The sequence below is a fragment of the Camelus bactrianus genome, chromosome 20 (genome assembly GCF_048773025.1).
Source record: "Camelus bactrianus isolate YW-2024 breed Bactrian camel chromosome 20, ASM4877302v1, whole genome shotgun sequence".
Taxonomy (NCBI): domain Eukaryota; kingdom Metazoa; phylum Chordata; class Mammalia; order Artiodactyla; family Camelidae; genus Camelus; species Camelus bactrianus.
In genome coordinates, this window is record NC_133558.1 from 19,438,629 (window position 1) to 19,460,819 (window position 22,191).

Genomic DNA, 22,191 nt, shown 5'->3' on the forward strand with positions numbered 1-22,191 from the left:
CTACCCAGCAGACCCGTGGACCCTCCTGCCCAATAAAGAAGCTCCCCACCCCCCACCCCCCCCAAAAAAAAAACAGTGTTAGAGAGAAATGTATCATTTTAAACGGATAAGAGACTCTGATAAACAACGTAAGCAAATATATTTGATAACTGATATGAATTGACCCAAATTTCTTTAAAGACACCATTTACTGAACTGAATTCAAAAGATATAGGAAACATAAATAATCCCCTATGAACTAAGTAAACTAAATTCATAATTTAAAACGTATTCCAAAAAAACTTCCAGGCTCTGCTGGCTTCCCTGGTGAATTCTTCCCAACATTTAAGTGTTCACAGCACTCCTACACAAACTCTTAGAGAAAATACAGGAAAAGAAACACTTTCCAAACTGTTTTATACTTTATCACTGATACCAAAACCAGACAAAGATGTCAAAAGGTAACTTCAGACCAGTGACGGTCATAAATCCTTAACAAAGCATCAGCAAATTGAATCCAACTCATTATGACCAAGTAAGTTTCATGTCAGGAGGCAGGTTTGGACAATATATACAGACATCAGTGCAGGTGTCACAGTAATAGAATAAAAAACAGTAAATGTAGGGTCATCTCCATGCAGAAAAATCATTTTAAAAATTCAACAGCCATTCACAATAAAACTCTCAGCAAACTAGGAATAAAAGGCCACTTCCCTCATTTGGTAAAGGGCATCTGGGAAAGACCACCAGCTGATACCACACTTTATAGTGAAAAACTGAACATTTTCTACTTGAGGCAAGGAACAAGGCAAAGATGTCAACAGTCACCATTGCTATTACACATCGCACTGGAGCTCATAGCCAGAGCATTAATACAAGGAGAAGAAATAAAAGGGATATAGTTTATAAAAAGGAAGTTAAGTGCATTAAATTTGCAGCTGACAAGATCATGGACATAAATTCCTCAGGCAAGGAAATATTCTAGAAGTAATACTTGAATTTAATAAGACTGCAGTGTATAAGGTCAATTGGGTTTCTCTGTATCAGTGACATACAATTAGGAAAACAAAAAATTTAAATTCAACTTGTAATAGCATCAGAAGAAAATATTTAGCTTTCAACTGAAAGAACGGGTGCCAGATTTGTACAGTTAAATCTACTTAGTTTTCTTTAGCATTTCAGTCTCTTTGGTAAAGTGTTCCTTCTGTTCATTCACTTTATTCCCGAGCTCATTATAGTGCCTGTCTGAGTTTTCTTGTAGTTTGTTGAGTTTCTTCATGACAGCGATTTTGAATTCTCTATTGGTCAGATGGCAATATTCCACGGCTGTATGTTTGATTTCTGGAGAACTGTCATTTACTCTTTGTGATACAGTGTTACTGTGGTTCTTCACCTTGCCTGATGTGTCGCTCCTCTGCCAACACATCAGAAATAGCATTTTTTGCTTGATTCTAACCATTCAGAAGATGAGCAAGCAGAGGCCATTCTTCTGTGGTCCAGTGGGTGCCATTATAGGACTTGAGCGGCCTCTGATTCTGTTTGAGAGTTGGCACTTTCCATCCTCTGTCATCTCTGTCAGGGGCGGCCCCCTGCCCTTATTGCTTCTTGTGCCTCCAGGGTCCTTGATGTCTTGTTGCTCCCAGTGCCGCTGGCATCGCTGCCTGATGAACCGGGATAGTGGGATCTTCTCTCGTGTCCCGGATCCCCTGAGTCACAGGGGCCAGGGATGAACACGGCAACCTGGAGTGGTCCCGGCACCTCTACCACATCCTGTGTTGTAAGGTTCTCTGGCTCCTCTGCTGTAAGCGGAGCAGGGGCAGCTGGGGAATCAACGTCATGGGTATCTCAGTGGCCCAGGACCACCTTTTGCTGCTGCCTAGGTACCTGAGGCCCTGGGCACTGCTGTGGCTGGAAGGCTGGATTCCTGTGATCACCTCCCTGCTACGCTGGGTGTCCTGGGGTTTCCAGCTCAATGGCCACAGCTGGGGACCAGGATCGCAGGCTCTGTCTCTGCTGTTCCCAGGGTTCTGCCTCCTCCGTGGGTTCCAGACCACCCACCTCTACACGTCCATTGTGTGGAATTCCCCGGAGTCCTGGTGTGGTGGGCAGAGTCACCTTTGTTGTGTTGTGTTTGTTCACCGGTTGTGGATGGAAAGAGAGAGACTAAGGCAGCTTTTCCCTCCTTCATGAGGCTGATGTGTCTCCTCCAGGTCCCAGTCTTATGTCCAGAATCTCACGATTCTGCGCAGTGGGAGGTGGGGGTCAGCTGCAGCCTGTGGGGCCTTGGGGAGCTCCCTGACCCTGACCCTAACCCTAACCCTGCATCAGCCTCAGTGTCAGAAATCAGCTTTGTGTCCAAGACTGCAGACCTTTAGTTTCAGGGTTTGAAGATGGCTGGAGACAGGCCTGAGGTTCCCAGACAGCAGGTCGCTGTCTGTTAGGTCCGTGAAGGGGGAGAAGAGGCAGGAGGCTGAGTTGCTGCTCTCTCAGGATGGGAGAGGGGGAGGGCATCAAGGCTTCAAAGGGTGTGTGACGCCTCAATGGGAGTGTTCACCGTTTGCATCCTTGGGTACCCTGTTTGGACCCTAGGTCCTGCAGGTCTTCAGAAGCGAAAGGTGGTCTTTGTGTTCTCAGGGAAATGTTCAGGGGACACCGCGGCCCAGACCCCTGGCTGATCTCCTTGTAACCACTGTGGTCTCCAGGCTCTTCCTGACATCCTGTCCTCTGCTCTCCAGGTGGGCACCAGCAGGGCAGCTTGATTCCTTGGCCCTGGGGACAGTCATTTTGGCAGAGCGTTCTTTACTGTCTTAGCTCATATAAAGACGATGTCCAGTAGCCTGGGGCTGTGTGCTGAGGACGGGTCCTCTCTTCCTTGACTCTCCCTGCAGCCAGCATCCTGCATCTGTGGGGGATGTGGGTACTGTGGATGTAAGGGTTATTTCTCTGGACCAAGAGGAATTCCTTATCACCTCCCCTCTCTCCTTTTTCCTTTTCCCTTTCTTCCATGTGTATTTCTGAGTTGTATAACATGAGTCATGTTGTCTGTTGTACCATACCTCTCAGCACAGAAAAATACCTAAAACTTAAGTAGAGTTTGCCATCAAAATAAGAGCTAACACCCTAATTACCATCCAGGTGAAAACTGGAGCCTCTGCCTGTGCCCAAGCCAAAGCCCCTGTGCCTCTCCCGACAGACCCCATCTCTCCTGCACTCGTGGCCACTGAGCTGACCCCTTCCCCGCCCCTCTCCTTTCTGCTTCTTCCTTCTCCAGTCCTGTTGGCCTCCATCCCTTACTGTCACGCTTTCCTCCCTCTCCGCACTTCTCCAGATTTCCCTGCTTCCTAGGCCATCACCCTGGGGATCTCTTTCTCCTCAGCCTCCCTTCTTTACCCCATCTGAGGGATGAAGAAACCAGTTTGGATTCCCTGGAGGAGGAGCCTCCATCTTTGAAAGCAGCAGCAGAAACAAGTGACAGGGACTTAAGGTTCAAGGTCCCACCCCAGGAGACTGCAGATACCCCGTATGTTTGTGGGGTCCGCCCTAGAGCCAGGAACCAGCTGTTACATCCTGAAGATTGGCTCCTCCCTGAGGCCAAAATGCTTAGTCATTTAATGGGTGGAAAACGTCTATGTCAGTGCGTATTTTGGGAAACAATCCAGACTCTAAACTTGACGCTGGATGGGGCACCCCCTTGTGGGCACAGCCCTGTCCCACGACTGGGAGCCCAAGGAGAACCTGGGCAGTTCCCTGGTAAGGAAGTCAAAGGGGAGCTCAGGCCTCCTGTCATCATCCCTGTGGCCACACGAGGGCGCTGCTGCCCTGCGCTCTCCTATTCAGCACAGACCGGGGACAGGAAGGGATATAGTCTGAGTCACAGAGATGTCTGACCTGGAGGCTGGACAGCAGTGGGGGATGAAGATGCCTTCTGAGTAGCTCTGGAGTCAGGCGCGGTGGTGGGGCAGGGAGTGGAGGGGAGGCGAGCCCTGCAGCCCTGCCCTGTGCCTGAGGTCCCCACCTTTTCTCCTCAGTACTCCTCTGCACACCTTGATGACAACACCCTGGAAAACTCAAAGGTAATCATTGTTTCTTCCACCCCCTGTTTCTTTCTGAGAGATATTTCCATTTATTTTATTTTAAAATACTTTGAGAATTATGAAACAGTAGCAAAGTTACTAGAGTTCCTGTATATCCCACACTGTTTCCCCTCAGGAAACATCTTAGGTCAGTATCATACATTTGTCACAGCTAATGAAATATTCCAGATATATTATTACTAAACTCCAAAATGTATTTGGATTTCACGTTTTTCTTTTTTCCTGATCCAGGATCCGATTACAGACACATTACGTTAAGTCCCAGTCGTGTCTCCTTCAGGCTCCTCTGGCTGTGACAGTCCCTCAGACTTCCCTCCTTTCCCATGACCTTGATGTTTTGGGGGAGCACTGCTCAGGGATGTGGTAGACTGTCTCTCAATTTGAGTTTGATTGGCTGGGGCTAAGCGTTTCGGGGAAGAGATGTCACAGAGATGAAGCGACATTCTCCACACATGGGGTGTTTCCTCTCCCCTGGCTAAGGTACGTTTCCCAGGTGTCTCCTTGTGAACGTGTATTTTCACTTCCCCACTTTCCATGCTGTAGTCTCTAGTGTGCAGCCCACATGTGGGGAGCGCTCTGCCACAAACACTAATCTGCAGAATTCTGTGCAAATATAAGTTTTATATATTTTTATTAAAGTATAGTCAGTTTCCAATATATACATTTCTAGTGTACAGCATAATGCTTCAGTCATACATATACATACATACATTCCTTTTCATACTCTTTTTCATTACAGGTTACTACAAGATATTGAATATAGTTCCCTGTGCTATACAGCATGAACTTGTTATTTATCTAGTTTATATATATTAGTATCTGCAAATCTCAAATTCCCAATTTATCCTTTCACACCCCCATCACCCCCGGTAACCATAAATTTGTTTTCTATGTCTGTGAGTCTGTTTCTGCTTTGTGAATAAATTAATTTGTCTTTTTTTAAAATCCCACATATAAGTGATATCATATGGTATTTTTCTTTCTTTTTCTACTTTCTTCACTTAGAATGACAATCTCCAGTTGCATCCATGTTGCTGCGAATGGCATTATTTTATTATTTTTTATGGCGGAGTAGTATTCCATTGTATAAATATACCACAACTTCTTTATCCAGTCATCTGTTTATGGACATTTAGGTTGTTTCCATGCCTTGGCTATTGTAAACAGTGCTGCTATGAACATTGGGGTGTGGGTATCTTCTTGAATTAAAGTTCCCTCAGGGTATATACCCAGGAGTCAGATTGCTGGATCATACGGTAAGTCTATTTTTAGTCTTTTGAGGAATCTACATACTGTAAATATAAGTTTTTTAACGAGGTGGAGCAGTACTGGAGTGATCAGCAGGTGGGACGGCGAGTCTCTGTGTAGCTTCATGAGAAACGGCTGCCCGTCCCTGCAGTGGCTGCGCTGCTTCGTGTTCCTGCAGCAGTGCCGGGGGGCTTCTGCGGCTCCACGTCCTGCTCAGCGCTTGGCATCACCCGTTCTTGGATTCTAACTGTTCTCATCGGTATGTGATAGGATAACATCATTGTTTTTCAGAAAAGACTCACAGATGTAGAGAAGGAACTACTGGTTACCAGTGGGGAGAAGGAAGGGGAGGGGCAAGATGGAGGTGGAGGATTAAGAGGTACAAACTATCAGGTGTAGAATAAGCTACAAGGATGTATGTACAACACGGGAATATAGCCAATAATTTATAATCACTATCCCCTAACCTTTAAAAATTGAGAATCACTGTATTGTATACCTGTAACATATAATACTGTACATCAACTATACTTCAGTTTAAAATTTTGGTATTGTAAAATAAATACATAAATAAAGTTTTCAAAAACCTTGGGGAAAACAAACAAAAAGTCATTGTTTTAAGTTCCATATCCTAATAACATATGATGTTGACCATCTTTTCATATGTATTTCCATTTGTGTATCTTCTTTGATGGGGTATCCGCTCAGGCTTTTGTTTATTCTCTTTCATTGAGTTATTTGTTTTCATATTGTTGAGTTTAAGAGTTTGATGTATATTCTAAAAAAGTCCTCTATCAGACGTGTGAATCTGCAGATAACTTCTCCCAGCCTGTGCCCTGAGCTCTATGACTGACACAACACTGCACACTAACGCATGGATATATTTCTCTGGGAAGAGAAATTGCTCACTGCAGTGGTTTCTGACTAGAAGACTTGGATGGCTAGGGGGTGAGGGGGACAATAAGAGGGTTTTTTATATATATATATATATTCCTCAGTATCATTTAAATTCTCTGTGTGCATATAATGTTTTCAAAAATTAAAAGACATTAAAATCCCTTACACTCCGAAAACACTTGACAGATCATCTGCAGATCATGTGTGAGGACGCACATTCTCAGTCTTTTGACTGAGCTCTTCTGACACAGAATTTCCATTACAGGAGAAGATGGGCTGCATTGTATGGACAATTCTCCCCACTGGAAATAGCTAAAAATGCCATGTAAAATACAAAAACCGTCCTAAAAGCAACAAAGAGGCAACAAGATACTAATAAAAGACCACATGCCAAAAAAGAAGGGAAAGATCCTGTTTGGCCTCCGCAGAGAACATGGTCCTGAGACAAGGAGAAAGGCTCCGTGAGTTCACAACCCACAGCCCAGGCGTGGAGCCCGGCAAGCTCAGCTCTCAGCCCCTGGCTCTCTACTTTTTCTATCTACCTGCTTCTACTTTTTAAAAATATAAACATAGCTTTTTAATTCTGATTATGATGTATATGTAATGTATCATATATGATAACAATGTATATTCACTGTAAAACAAGTTACAAAGTGTTAAAAGTGATCAATAACAAAGTAAAAAGAACTGTAATCCTCACACAGGAGATATTTTGTTGCTTTTTCTTTTAGTTAATTATCCAATATTCTGTTGCTGCCCAAGGGCTGGAACTTTCTGTCTCTAAGTTAATGAGCATAGACCTCAGTGGCCCCCACCCCGCATTGTCAGATGCCATGTCTGAATTAGCTCACTCTCCCACCTCCTGAGAGGGCTGTTTCTCACTTCCTGTTCCCTCCTCAATCCCCTCCACTCCCTCCCCACTCCCTATCCTTAGTGATGAACTTCTGTTTTCACTCAGAAAATAAGAGGACTCAGGTAGAATGACATCATCCTCCCACACTCCCACATCTGCACCTGTATCCTCACCTTCCCACCAGTGATGATGGATGGTCCCTCCTGTCTAAGGCTGCCCCTCAGGGAGGGCACAGGGTGTGGCTCCTCTCTCCCCTGTATCAGCAGTTTCTGGCTCTCTTCTGGATCATTCCTTCTTGCCTACAGGTATGCTGTAATTCCTCCCAGTAAAAAAGTTAATAATAATCAACGTAAACTAAATAAATAAAAACAAATCATCCCATAAAAACTGACCACTGTATGTCCTGTTTTATTGTAACTACTGCCCCATGTCTGTGATTTTCCTTACAGAACAGCTCCTGAGTCCATTGTCACTCCTACCGGGGTGTCCTTTCACTTTTGGCTAATGAACACATGCACATAGCTTTAAAGAGTAAAACACTTCTACAAGACTTGATATCAAGGCAGATGACTCCGTCTTCCACGCTCCCCCAATTCTTGAATCTCAGAGACAAGCTGTTTTAGTTCTTTCAGCTGATTCTCTAATTGTTATTTCAATGCCTCTAGTTAGCATCCTCTTTATAATACTCCTTCTTTGTTTTTCACTTTTATGCATCATCTTAGTTAATTGGTTCTTCTTTCACACACCCCTGTCCTCCCAATACAATCATAATTTATAATTACAAATTTATCAATTTTGCAATTTTGATTAGCTCAATCTGCAATATTTACATTATTATGATGATGGACATGAAAGACACAACTGAGCATTTAGTAGACTATGATTACTTTCCTTTTATTTTCGTTTTTTTCCTTTCATTTTCTTGAATGAAATTTAATTTTCCCTGGAATAAATAATTGTGTTATTATACTCATTTTAAACCATCCCCAAGCTCTCCTCAGAGTCTAGTCTTCGTGAACATCTTTGAGCACATCTGATATTCTACCAACTTCGTCTCTTTGCACAGACCTGTCCCACAGCCCTCAGTCCTGCCTCATGTGGAAGGGGTCCCTGCACACCTGGGGCAGGGCTGACGCCCTGGATCTCCTTCACCGCCTCCCAGGCAGCCCTCTAGCTCTTTTGTTTGGCTCCCCTGGGGCCTGGATTCCATGGCTTCCCCATTGTTGATTTACTCCACCATTTTCCCCCACTTTGCCTAACAGTATCCTGAGGAAAGGAACATGGAAAGTGAAACACTGTAACTCTGAAGGGCCTTAGGCTGCCCTAGGACTGACTCACATCTTGACTAGATACACAACTCTGTGCTGGAAACATTTATTTTTTCCTCAGAATTGAGAAGGCATTGCTCAATGTCTTCTAGCCTCCGGGCACATGTTTGTTGCCTCTTAGTTTTCAAGGTCTCTTCTTTTCCAACCTGTTTCTCAAATTTCACTTGATGTGTCTTGCTGTGGGTCTGTTTTCATCTAGTGCACTAAGAATTTGTGTAGGCTGTTCAAGATGTAAATTTTGTCTGTAAATTCTGAGAAGTCTTCTTGATTTTTTTTTATCATTTTTTACTCTCCATTATTTTTGAAACTTGTATTTGTAACTTGTTGGAAAGTTGTGACCGACAGACATATTCTTATAGGTCTTCTCTCCTACTTGCCATTACTTTTCCATCTACTTACTGGGAGCATGACTGTAATCTTCCAATTCATCTATGGAATTATTCATTTCTATGATCATATTTTTAATCCCAAGAATTCTTTTTCATTCTATGACTGTATATAACTGTATAGAATTCTATTTTTGTTTCATATTCCATTTATCCTTTCTGTCTTTCAGATATTATTGATAACAGCGGCAGGGGACCTGCCAGGACTCCTGTTATCTGCTCTCGTGGCATCATGAGCTCTTCCTCACGGCACTAAGCACAGTTGTGCTGTGCATCTGTCTCAATCATTTCTGTCCCTCTCCTGCACAGCAGAGCCTGTCTCCCATCACCTGGGGCTTAACTGTTGCTCTCCTCCAGTGTCTCCAGATCCTGATGCAAGGTGCCCTCGAAATAGATGCTCCTTAACCTCTCTGAGTCTCCTTTCCCTGTCTGCTCAAAGAGATCACAGGCTGGGTGCCTCATGGGTTTGCTTTGAGGCATAAATTTGACTCTGTATGTAAATCACATGGAATGACTGCCTGAGACATAGTCAGTGCTCCTCTGTTCATAGTGACCATCTTTACAGTGATTGTAGCATTTAGATTATTTCCACTCTTTGCTTCTATAAACCACGATTCAAGATGCATCCCTCAGTATCTATTTTGGAGAACATGTGTGATTACCTTCTTAGGATAAATTTGTGAAAGAAAAATGTCTATATTTCAGTGTTAACATATTGAAATTATTGAGACATTTTGCAAAAGGACCTTTAAGATTTCTGTACCAGTTTTCAATCTCATCAGTCTTTACAACTGTCTGTTCTCCCTCAAGTCTTGTCAATCCTCCCCTCATTCATTTCATCTTTGCAAAGATGATAGATTTTAATTCATTCCCATTTCTTATTCCACATTTTCATTATTCTTTACATTTATTACTAATATGTTTATGTAGCATTTCTTTTTTCCAAATCATTCTTTAATATTCTTTTTCTTTTTTGGATGTAGTTATTTTAAAATATTGAATTCAAGATGGACAAAGCAGCCTCTGCCCACAGGAACTGGTCTGACATTTACATTGACCTCAGTGTTGTTGGAAGCGGGGCTGATGCTCCCCACTCGGCCAGGTTATTCTGCCGTTGACATAAGTCATCTCACAGAACATCAACATCAGACAGGGACACCTGAGACCATGATACAGGAAGACAAGACAAGACCATGACATATTCTGTCTAAGGACAGACCAAACAAGCTGGCACTGCAACCCTCACAATGCACCAAACCTCTCCCTGTGCTAACACAGTGACCACTGCTTCTGTCCAGATACAGCTGTATCCTCGTTCTAGTCTGCCTTCCCTATGGGTGAGATTCAGTCAGATGCCCAGTCAAAATTACTTTCAGAGCATTACTAAGATATTATTTGCTTCCTCACTATGTTGACATCTGCTTTGAGGTACAGTACAGCTTCAAAGTAATGGAGACTATGGAAGCAAACTGCAGTAGTAATTATTTTCACAACTTTTTGCAGGGCAAAAATAAGGTTTGCTTTAAAATGTCCTGGTTGAAGCATTAAAATTATCGTTCCTAAGTCTTCATCCTTAATATCTTCTATGATGACATGGGACGTACACATAAAGCACTTCTGCTACATTTCAAAGTACTATGTCCCGTGTGAAATAATTTGTGTGAACTGAACTACCCTCTTTTTTATGGAATACTGTTTTTACTTGAAAGAATGAATGACCCTGGAAGATCTGTATAACTTACTGAAACAATGTATTACTTTTTTAAAATCTTAAATTAGTACAGAGACATTCAGTGTGCAAAACAGGCTCTGGATTCTAATGTAACAGGAAATACTCAGTGATCTGTCTCAGGTCCACTTTGCAAATAAATTTGACAAACTACCACGTGTGTAGTTTTAGTTTAGCATTAAAGAGGACCATCCATAATGATCTGAAAAGCTTATTTAAAATATTACTACTACATAAGTGTGAGACTTCAATCAAAATAACTGATTAAATGCAACAGCAAGCATGAAAATCCAATGGTCTTCTATTGAGACAAACTAGAAAGAGACTTGAAAAAATGTAAAAATGTAAAAAGCTATGCCTTCTCACTACCATGTTTATTTTGGGAAACTATCTTTATATTAAATGCATGGATTATTAATATTATTCTCAAAAGTTAATACAAAAATTTAAACTGTTATTGCTACAATGAAAAATATCGGTAGATGTACCCACATACACAAAATTATCCTTGGCTTCTCACTCATTTGTAAGACTGTGTGAGCATTCTGACCAAAATGTTTTGAAAATCACAAACTTACACAGCCCTGGGCCAGAACCCGGGGAGACAGTGTGTCAAAGAGCCCTCGGTGCAGGAGGGGAGGGATCAGGGCAAAGTCCCAGGTCCCCAGAAGGGCAAGGTTCTCGGGGTCTCACCGAGGGCGGGGTCTGTGGCGGGGACGCTCCGTGCTGGGGGTTCCCCATCTCCCCGGGTTTCACTTTCTCTCTCACAACCTGTGTCGGTAGCTCCTGCCTGGACACTCGTGACGCGGCCCCACTTCTCAGTCCCATTGCGTGTCCGGTTTCTGGAGAAGCCAATCAGCGTCACCCCGGTTCCTGGTTATAAAGTCCGCACGAACCTGTCTCCACTCAGCTTGTCTTCAGAGTCGGGGCAGGCCAGTCATGGGGACCCGAACCCTCCTACTGCTGCTCTCGGGGGCCCTGGCCCTGACCGAGACCCGGGCGGGTGAGTGCGGGGTCGGGAGGGAAAGGCCTCTGCGGGGAGGAGCGAGGGGCTTGTGGACAGGAGGGCAGGACCCCGAGGATGGTGCTACCTCGCCGGCCCCCGCCCAGGCCCATCACCCCACCTGGGTCCCGTCTCCTCGCTCCCTTGCTTCCCGCCCCCCTCTTCTCTCCCATCTGATCCCGACACTTCTCCACCCGCCGCCCCTTTTCCGTCTCACGCGCCCCCTCCTCCCCGCCAGTCACCTCGGACCCGGGACCCAAGGGGTTGGGAGGGTCGGGCCGGGTCTCACCCCTCCCCGCCCCCAGGCTCCCACTCCATGAGGTATTTCGAAACTGGGGTGTCTCGACCCGGCCGCGGGGAGCCCTGGTACACGGAAGTCGGCTACGTGGACGACACGCAGTTCGTGCGGTTCGACAGCGACGCCCCGAATCCGAGGATGGAGCCGCGGGCGCGGTGGGTGGAGCAGGAGGGGCCGGAGTACTGGGAAGGGGAGACACGGAGAGCCAAGGGCCACGCACAGTGGTACCGAGAGAGCCTGAACAACGTGCGCGGCTACTACAACCAGAGCGAGGCCGGTGAGCGACGCGGGCCCGGGTCCAGCTCACGACCCGCCTCCCCAGGGACGGGACGGGGTCCCCCGAGTCTCCGGGTCCGAGGGTCACCCCGACGTTGCGGGGCCCGCCCGGCCCTCGACCCGGGAAGAGCCGGCGGGACTTTGACCCGGTTTCATTTTCAGTTTAGGTTTAATCACTGTGGGGGGCGGGGCGGGGTCAGGGTCTCACACGGTCCAGAGGATGTACGGCTGCGACGTGGGGCCGGACGGGCGCCTCCTCCTCGGGTACATGCAGTTCTCCTACGACGGCAAGGATTACATCGCCCTGAACGAGGACCTGCGCTCCTGGACCGCGGCGGACGCGGCGGCTCAGATCACCCAGCGCAAGTGGGAGGCGGCCGGTGATGTGGCGGAGCACTACAGGAACTACCTGGAGGGCACGTGTGTGGAGTGGCTCGGCAGATACCTGGAGAACGGGAAGGAGACGCTGCAGCGCGCAGGTACGAGGGGCCGCGGGGCCTCCACGGCCTCCCCTCGGGCTGCAGCTCGGATCCCACGAGGAGAGGAGGAGGGATCCTGCGGGAAACCGCCCCGGCTTCCTGCTGCAGAGGGAGGGGTCCGCCCAGGTCCCCATGTTCTGTACAGGAGAGTGACTGCAGCGGCCCGACTTCTCTAAAGCACAGTAGGAAATCCAGGCTCTTTAGGATAAAGAGGGGGAGACCGTCCCTGAAATAACTGACCCGAGGTGCCCTTTGACCCCGGCCGCCATCTTGTGAACCAGGACCTTCTCTCTCAGGCCTGTTCTCAGCTCAAGACCGTGTTTGGATCCTGACTCCACCTTTTCTGAGTCATTCGTCCTCCTCCATTGTAAACAGGACTTTGTATTCACCCCCTTACAGCCCTGGAGCCTCCTATCTTGTCTTTCATTCTGATTCTTAAGCATTCCGAGGACTAGGAGATACTCCCAGACATCCAGGTGCAGGCTGGTGTCCCGGGTTTGTGCTTCTTTTCAAACCCATCATCCTGTCCAGTCTCAGGATGGTCACCTGATGCTGCGTCAGTGGCTCATGGAGGTAACCCAGAGTGAGAAGTTTCTGATTCTTCTTCCTCAGACCCTCCAAGGACCCATGTGACCCATCATCCCACCTCTGACCATAAGGCCACCCTGAGGTGCTGGGCCCTGGGCTTCTACCCTGCGGACATCTCACTGACCTGGCAGCGTGATGGGGAGGACCAGGCCCAGGACACGGAGCTCGTGGAGACCAGGCCTGCAGGGGACGGGACCTTCCAGAAGTGGGCGGCCCTGGTTGTGCCTCCCGGAGAGGAGCAGAGATACACGTGCCATGTGGAGCACGAGGGGCTTCAGGAGCCCCTCACCCTGAGATGGGGTGAGTGGGGAGACAGGGGGTGGAGCTTCTTCTCAGATAAAGCAGAAGCCCTTCTGGGGACCTTCAACAAGGTTGGGACTCAAACCTGAGGTCAGGGCCTTTTCCCTTCTTTTTGCAGAGCCACCTCCTCGGCCCACCGTCCCCATCATGGGCATCATTGTTGGCCTGGTTCTCTTTCTGGTCATTGGAGCTGTGGTGGCGGGAGTTGTGATCTGGAGGAAGAGGCGTTCAGGTAGGGAAGGGAGAGGGAATCAGACTTTTCTTGTCTAACTTGAGGTGTGTCAAGCCCACTAGAAGTTTGCCTGCCTTGTTACTGGGAGGTACTATTCACACACACGTGCTTGCCACTCTGGAGCTGAGTGCTAACACTTTGTAAAGCACTTATGAAGATGAAAGACAAATTTTTCAGCTTGGAATTGCAGTTGGGGATCAGATTCCCAGCAGTCAAAAGTCAGATGGATAGACCCCCCCATTGAGGACACACCTGAAGAAGGTAGTTGGTCCAGTCCCCCCTTCCTTCATGTTCTGAACCTGTCCTGGATTTTTGGTCCAGTTTTACAAAGTTCTCTGTGGTCCAGAACAAGGGGTTCCTCTCATGACTCAGGCTTCTCCCTGGCCTCTCACAAGATGTTTTCTTCTGACAGGTGAAAAAGGAGGGAGCTATGCTCAGGCTGCAAGTAAGTATGGAGTGAGTGTGGTTCCTGAGACCCTTGTGATGGTGGAGCCGGGAGGCCATGTGGGGAGCTCACCAGCCTCAGACTTCCTTCTCTGGTTTCTCTCCTGTGGGCTCTGACCACGTCCTGGTTTTGTTCTCCCCCAGGCAGTGACAGTGCCCAGGGCTCTGATGTGTCTCTCACGGATCCCAGAGGTGAGACACTGGGGGGCCTAGACTAGGAGAGGGGTTGGGGCAGAGGGGATACTGTGGGTGTGGGGATTCTCAGAGTGGGACATTTTGAGCATGTGGGGGGCTGTTGAGAATGTCAGCACTTCCATGACTGACCTGAATCGGTTCCTGATTCTTTTCTTTCACAGTGTGAGACAGCTGCCTTGTGAGGGACTGAGTGATCCACGATGTGTTCACTTTGTGACTTCAGATCCCCTCACTCCTGTTTCTGCAGCTGCACCTGAATGTGTCTGTGCTTCTATTAGCACAATGTGAGGAGGTGGGGAGACTGGCCCACCCCTGCCCCCCACGACCTCCCCCCACCCCCACCCTGACCTGTGTTCTCTTCCCTGGTTGACTTTCCTTTTCCAGCAGAGGTGGGGCTGGGCCGTCTCCATCCCTGTCTTAACTTTGTGCTGCATTTTATAATAATGTCTTACTTTCCTAATGAAAATAAATCTGGATATGAATTTTTTTTTTTTTGTAATTCGTGCCACAAGCCATTAATGAAATAATAAAGGTGAAGATTCCTAAAATTTGTGAGTGGAAATAAAGAAGCACTGAGAACCTTCCAGAATCTGCATGCTTGTTGTACTGAGCTTGTTGCAGGGGGGACAGAAGGCTGTGAGGAGGGAGTGTGGCAAGGACTGTGCGCAGTCAGTGCTCAGTTCCTTGTGGGCTGTGAAGTGGTCACTACTGGGATGGGTCATCTTCTCTGGTCCTGTGTCCCTATAATTACAGTAGAACCTGGTCCCACCAGGACCTGTGATCACAGAGACTCAGAAGTCACCTGGGCCTTGTCCTGTCTGGAGGACATTGACAGCGAGGGCTTCCTGTGACCATGTCACCCTAGGCTCAGGAGAAAGTCCAGCCTTCAGCCCCTGTCCTTTTTGTGTGTGTTCATATTTTGCCCTTTTAGGATTTTTTAAATTATGAAGTTCTTTTTCATATGTAGAGTTCTGGCCTCATTCTGCTCTGGGTGTCCCCCATCTGTGACAGCAGGAGGAGTCATTTTTGCCTGTCATTGTCCCCACAATTCCAAGGGGTCCCTGCACACAGGATCTCAGCAGTATCAAGAGAGAAATTCTCAGCATTATCCAGTTCTGGCCTGATTCTTCTTTGCATCTTTCTCCCATCTTTTTTAAGGAACTAGATTCTAGAATTAGCGAAGAAGAGGGACCCAAAAGTTTCCCATCTTCCTTTAAATCTTGCTGGATTTCTGTCTTCTCTGCAGCCACTCCCTCTCTCTGCCCTTAGATCTAGTAATCCTAGTGCTGGCTCCAGGCCAAACTGATGGTTTATACCACAGATGTAGATTCACAGCAGGTTGGAATAGGGGACCCATATGCGTAGGATCATTTTTTCTGAACATACACATATCACTGTGTGTGCTGTAGGGACAGGTGGCTGTAGGGTGGACAGGAGATCACCATTTGTGAGAGACAGAAAAATGGTTTGAGGAATCAAAATGTTCCAAAATTTATTGTGCGTATGGTCACATCTCTCTGTGAATATGCTGTAATCGATTCTTTCCAATGGTTGAATGAGATGTCTCATTTATATCTCAATAAAGCTGTTCTAACAGGAAGTTCTGGCTCCACATCAAATGAAGCAGAGATGCCAGAACCACCGTGGTGATTGAACAGAAAGACATGAAAAAGCTCAGGCGAGTGGACATGCTAGCACAAAATAAAACTGGAAAAAACCCACAAGTCTGTCTTCCAAGGGAAACTGTTTCTCAGGCAATAAGGACTGAGCAAGTGAGCACAGTAGTGACCTCAATGTGTCTGTCCTTTGCAGGCGGGGATTGACTCTAGGAGATAATATTACAGCAGTAACAGGGGTGATAGTGTCTCAGAAAGTCAGAGGACAGGTGACAGCAAGACAGAAACAAGGACTACACCCCTAAAACCAGCAATGTCACAATGGAAGCAGGAAAGTCTGACTGCAAGGACTTTATGGAAATGCTTCATAGATTGTGGTGTTTCTAGGGGCAAGGTGGATGGACAGATAACAAGAGTTGCTTAGCATGATAATTAATAGATAGGAATAACTAAATTTTAGGCTGAGATGAGCTGCCTAAGAGAAAGTTACCATCCTTTACCCAGTTTCCAGACCTGAGCCAATTCGCAGACCCAGGACTCACTGGCTGAAGGGAGCCGAGGTCCCCTGAGCAAATACCCTGCAATACATGGCAACTGTGTGTGGTAGGAATTCCCCACGTCTTTCCATGTAGGTACCAATGGCTATTTTTTTATATTTTCATTCATTGACAAAAGGGAAGATCTAGGTCCCTTTATGCCTATTGGATAAAGTCCATTTTGATAATGATATCTGGGAACCAAAGTACCAGCATGAAACCCCATTAGAGGAGAAGCTTTTGGGGAACAGGAGGACATAACTCAAGTCCTTTTAGGTCCACCCCTATCTCAGTGGGTTCTCTGTCTCCACACGTCCACTTGGTGGGAATCTCCCCAGTTTCCAAATATGTCTTTGGAGGAGATGTATGCAGAGTTGGCCAGAATTCTCATGTTGGTTCTTTGACCTTTGCGGTAAAAGCTTTTAGTGAGAAAAGCCAAGTAGAAGCCCCTGAAAAAGCCTCCCAAGCTCAGTCAACTCGGAACATTAAATACAATGTTGTATCTTGGGGGTAATGACAGAGGTAAACGCCCTCCTCAGAGACTTATAGGATGGGGGGGTCCCCCTCACACAACCACTTGATTCACCCCTGAGGTTCTTGCAGAAACCGGAAGGGTCACGGCGAGTGACAGTGAGACAGCGCTAACTCAGACTGCTGCCTTTCTTTTCATTTCCTACCTTTGTGTTTCTACCCCCACAGTTCTCTCTTTTAATCCCAAATTACCTGGAAGACTGGGCCAGTTTTTCGAGAACATAGTTTTGATCTGGATTGCTGTGGAGTGAGCACCTAAATCCTGTGAACTTGATCTCTTTATTTATTCCAGTCTCCTCACTCCTAGCCTCAGCCCCGTGAGAGGCCATGATGTCAGATGGTTCCCAAAGTCACCCTGTGGTTGGCAGACTCTAAGTTGGTCGCCGGTGTTCCCTCCTCTGGTATCACGCCCACATGTAATATATGCTTTTGAAATTTAAACTGGACCTAACGACTTGCACGTAACAAATAGAACAGGGCAGGTGCTAGGCTGTGTATTTTGGAATCACTCGGGGAAGAGACACGAGGGACCTGGGGTCAGTTGTCTCAGGCTGGCTGTCCAGGCCAGGCTGGGACAACAGAGATTTCCTATGGAGCCCAATGACAATGACCCTCGGTTCCTTTTCTACCTGAGCAGTTTCTCCTCTAGATCTCAGCCCCCACAGCCCCTGCCATCAGACAGAATGAGGAGGAGGAAGAGACACCAGCAGTGATTCTCATCCCGGCTGGAACGTCAAGGCAACTGTCTGTAAAAAGGACAGGAAGGAAGTGAAGAAGGGAAGATTCCCAAATCTAACACCTGGTGACCCACCCACTCCCCTAGGTCAGACTCCATGTAGAAAGATGAGGAGGGTAACAGTCTCCAGTCTCCCTGTGCTGCCCCCTGGGGCCCAGCTCTCTCTTCTCCAACTACAATAATGTCCCAGGAGCCCACAGGGGTGACACTGTGAATAGATTTCTGCTCATCTCCAAAAGAGACCACCATGGCCACACACCCATGGGAAGTCCTGTTCTCTCCATATGGATTAACTCAGCGTGTGCAGCAGAAACACAAATAACAGTGGTCTAACAGGATGGAAGCTTGTCTGTGTCTCCATGACAGGGAGGCAGGCAGTTCCAGGGCAGCTCGGGTGACTCTGAACCACCAGGTTGTCCAGGCATCCAGGTCCCTTGACCTGCCTTCTCTACTGTCCCTGCCCTCCTGCCCTTGTTGGCATGACCCAAGGTACCTAAGACCATGTTAAATGAACAACCAAAGAAAGCAAAGATGGTTAAAAATTCTTTCCCTTAAGATCAAAATTTAAAAATACACATCTGGGTCATCATATTGTCCAGAACTTAATCATGGAACTGGGGTCTTTATTATCTGGTTTATTATTTAAGCTGTTGTTACTTCTCTTGCCTGGGATCAGTCATTCCTTCTGCTGTTCCCTTAAGATCATTATTACTGAGACCAGTTCAAGGGCAAGCATGTGACCAGGCTTAGATCACAAAATGGCTCAGGCCTCAAACGGCTTCTCTTATGTGAAAAAGCTGTACCTGCCTCATCTCCTCTGAAGACCCCCTACCCTGTCTGCCTACAACACCAGCAAGGTAGAACCACCTGAAGGGACTCTGTGGGATCCTGTATGACAGCAAGATGGAAGGAAGAGTGGGAGCCCAGGATCTGCTGACAGGATGACAAGGAAAGAAAAATATGGTTCACTTTAGTGATTGCTCTTTCCTAGAGCTGTAGGAGGACTGAAAATTCAGAGGGGACTATTCATAGAGGATCCTCTCTCAGGTTCACATAGAACGGGAGAGAAACCTTCCAACGGAAACTTTGGTGCTTGTATCCAGGGCGGTGCTCTGTTAACACAGCTCAGTCCTGCAGGTCATCTTGTCCAACGTGGACCCGCAGTGACAGTGAGCGTTCAGTGATGTGCAGCCTGTGTGTGAACACGTCCAGGGCAGAGGCCGCACTGCCTGGTGTTCCTGCTCTCTCTGACCTGGGACGTCCCTGCGCAGACAGACTCTGAGGTGGTGCCCAACGATCCCTGCCCCCTGGGATTCACACCTTGTGGAATCTGCCCCCCAGGAGTGTGGGTGGGACCTGGGACTTGCTGCTAACCAATAGAATGTTACCATGACAATGTCACACCTGTGATCAGAACCTAGAAGAGCGTGACCCCATCCTGCTAGCTGACCGCTACTGTCCGCACTGCCTGCAAGCTCTGGCGCAGCCAGCCGCTGCGCTGGGAAGGCCCACGGGCAAGGAGCTGAGGTAGCGCCCGACCCACAGCCAGCAAGAGACCGAGGCCACCAGTCTGACCGCCCACAGGGAGCCACTCACGCCTCTTCCCCAAGGCAGCCCTTCCCTTTCTTGAGGACACACCCCCCACTTTCCCTTTACCAGCACACATGTCAGGCTCTCTCTCTATCCGAGTTGTTCTCCTCTCCCTCCATCCAGGAGCCCAGCAGGGAGGGGCAGGCAGGGAGGGAGGACGTGCTGGGAGCAGGGCTGTGGTGTCGCCTCGGAGCAGATGGTACTAGGGAGTCAGTGGGAAGGAGAGAAGTCAGGGCAGCAGGGATGGGAAGGAGAGGAGTGACCACCCCTGGGACTCTCAGGGGCACGTGGGGCTGTGCTTCCGGGCTGTGAGATAACACAGTGAGGAGTATACTCTGCGTGGTCCCCGCTGGTCTCTCCTTCAGCATCTGGATTGTCCAGCTCACAGCCTGGATCCAAACACCACTGATGCCCCACACCCCGGTGTGACCCTCCCCTCCCCTCCCAGCACCTCCAGCAGACACACCCCATCAGCCAATGAACAACCAAGTCTCCTGTCACCTCACACCCCATGGACTCACCGTAGAAGGTGTGAGAAACACAGCAGACCTCCGGCCAGTCTCAGAGCCTGGAGGGGAAGGGAGGCTGTCAGAGCCCCCAGAGGAGGTGACCCTCAGTGAGGCAGGTGAACAGCGCAAGGAGCCAGCGTAACAGAGCAGGGACGTACTTGGGCTCAGTGTTCAGGCTATTTCCTTAGAGCCATGGGTTCAGCCAACTAGAGTCAGCCAGCCTCTCAGAGGCCTCAGTTTCACTGTCTGTAAAGTGGGGTTGATAGCTGTCCCTATCTCAGAGGGCTCTTATGAGGTTTAAATGATTTAATTCATGTTAATTCCTTAAAACAGTATCTGATCCTTTTATTAATCAAGATTCCTAGGAAGAAAGTCCATGGATTTAGCTCCTGATACCTTTTTCAAAGATGATGAGGACCCGTTTCCTCAACATGCATCACCTGAGCCTCTTCTTACGAGCAGACAGAGAGAGAGCTGTTCTGACTTTTCTGTCCCCTGTGGTGGGCGGGGCATCACAAGGAGGCCAGGGTGGACCTAAGGATGAGGAAGTGTCAGTGCAACGCACACTCACACACCACGAACATGGACATACACATACAAAGAGCCACACATGCTTATGTACACACATATACACCAACCTCCACACTCAAGTACCACATACATTTCTATACCCACCTGAACCCACACAGACAGACACACATGTACATTACCCTCTCCCTCCACTTTTGCCAATTCAGCTCAGGGCCCAGCTTACTCCTACTTCATCTTTGTAAAAAATTTAGGATACTGCAGGAGGTGGACCTGAGAATTTTTGTCCCACTAGACAGTGGCCCATTCCCCAGGTATGTGGCATCTTCTGGGCCTCATGTGGCCCTGCTCCTGGAACGCTCAGAGAGGGGCCAGGGACCTGATCTCAGGTCAGGGTCCTGGGGTCCAGAGGCAGCCATGTGCCCTGGCCTGACCTGGATTTGGGCTCTGGAAGTTCACCAGGTCTCCAGGCCCCCAGCACATCTGCAGCTTCCCCCTGGCCCTCCCACCAGGCAAGGTCACCTGAGGCTTTGCTGCACAGCAGGGGTCTGCACACTGGCTGCAGAAGTCACAAGAAGAGGAGTTGTGATTCCACCCCTTGGGGTAAGAGACCCTTAGGTCAGAACAATAAATCCAAGGTTCTCTTCTTCATCTGGTTTCTGTTGTTCTAGGTCACATTTCTTCCGAGCAAAGTTCCAGTAATCTAAACTCCTGCAAACACAACCCCACTGATGACAGCTCCAAGGAGAACCTGGCCTGCAAATGTGCCCTTGCTGGGGATGTTGGGCTGGAAAGACTGATTTCAGGAGGAAAAATGAGTGAGGGGCCCTGACCTCACATCTGAACCTGGTCTTGCTGAAAGTCTCTAGTGGGCTGGCACTTCCCTGAGAAGAAGCTCCACCCCCGTGTCCCTCCTCACCCCATCTCAGGGTGAGGGGCTCCTGAAGCTCCTTGTGCTGCATGTGGCAGATGTATCTCTGCTCCTCTCCAGGAGGCACCACCAGGGCTGCCCACTTCTGGAAGGTCTTGTCCCCCGCAGGCCTGGTCTCCACGAGCTCCGTATCCTGGGCCTGGTCCTCCCCATCACGCTGCCAGGTCAGTGAGATCTGCTCAGGGTAGAAGCCCAGGGCCCAGCACCTCAGGGTGACGTCCCTGTTAGGCTGGGATGTGAGTCAGGCGGGTCCGGAGGCTGCATGGTAGACAAAGCACGGAGGATGCAGGGAAGGGCTTGTTCAGCCGCATCGACTCCAAAGACAAAGATGCTATTAAGTCTTGATGGTTTGGCTATAAACCAGCGCGAGGCAGTGCGGGTCCTCCCAGCAGGAAGAGAAGGGAACCAGCACTAAGCAAAACCTGCGCCAAGCCGAGGGCGTGAGAGGTCTGTTCAACGTCCTCCAGAATAAGAGCCTCGTCCAAGACTCTGCTCCCTCTTATCAAGCCCATTAGTCCATGTTTCTAGATAAACATTTTTAGACACTCCCAGCTGCCTGATCTCTAGTGAGAAAGGGCCTGTGATGTGAATATAAACCTCTGAGAGCCTGGGAACTAGCCCTGTGCTCTCCTGGCAGTTGTTTCACCCCAGAGGGTCCCAAGAGGAACGGGTGAGGTGGCCCCACCCAGGAGACTGAGATGGATAAGGTGTCCTCACCCCTGGCCAAATGCATCCCACACGGCATGTCCGAGTCCCCTTGGCTTGATGGGCTCTGGGGAGCCCCCAGCACCGCGGAGAGAGAACTGGCCAAGGCTGGGTGCGGGAGGAGGGCTGGGTGGGCCGCGGGAGGTCATTCCCAGTGTGGTTCACACTCACCCGTCCGAG

At 48.3% G+C, this 22,191-nt stretch overlaps 1 protein-coding gene across 1 annotated transcript; it reads left to right on the forward strand.

Moving 5' to 3' along the window:
• Window positions 1-11,361: 11,361 nt before the first annotated feature.
• Window positions 11,362-14,815, forward strand: LOC141573308 (BOLA class I histocompatibility antigen, alpha chain BL3-6-like). The gene is made up of 8 exons (XM_074348339.1): window positions 11,362-11,517; window positions 11,823-12,092; window positions 12,292-12,570; window positions 13,183-13,458; window positions 13,577-13,690; window positions 14,103-14,135; window positions 14,279-14,326; window positions 14,491-14,815. The coding sequence occupies exons 1-8, from the start codon at window positions 11,454-11,456 to the stop codon at window positions 14,493-14,495; spliced, it is 1,089 nt and encodes a 362-aa protein (XP_074204440.1). The 5' UTR covers window positions 11,362-11,453; the 3' UTR covers window positions 14,496-14,815.
• The last annotated feature ends 7,376 nt before the right edge of the window (window positions 14,816-22,191 follow it).

Coding starts and splice junctions, on each gene's coding strand:
- LOC141573308 (XM_074348339.1), top strand. CDS start 11,454: ATGGGGACCCGAACCCTCCTACTGCTGCTCTCGGGGGCCCTGGCCCTG. Junction 13,459..13,576: donor GCCCCTCACCCTGAGATGGG/GTGAGTGGGGAG, acceptor TTCTTTTTGCAG/AGCCACCTCCTCGGCCCACC. Junction 14,136..14,278: donor GAGCTATGCTCAGGCTGCAA/GTAAGTATGGAG, acceptor GTTCTCCCCCAG/GCAGTGACAGTGCCCAGGGC.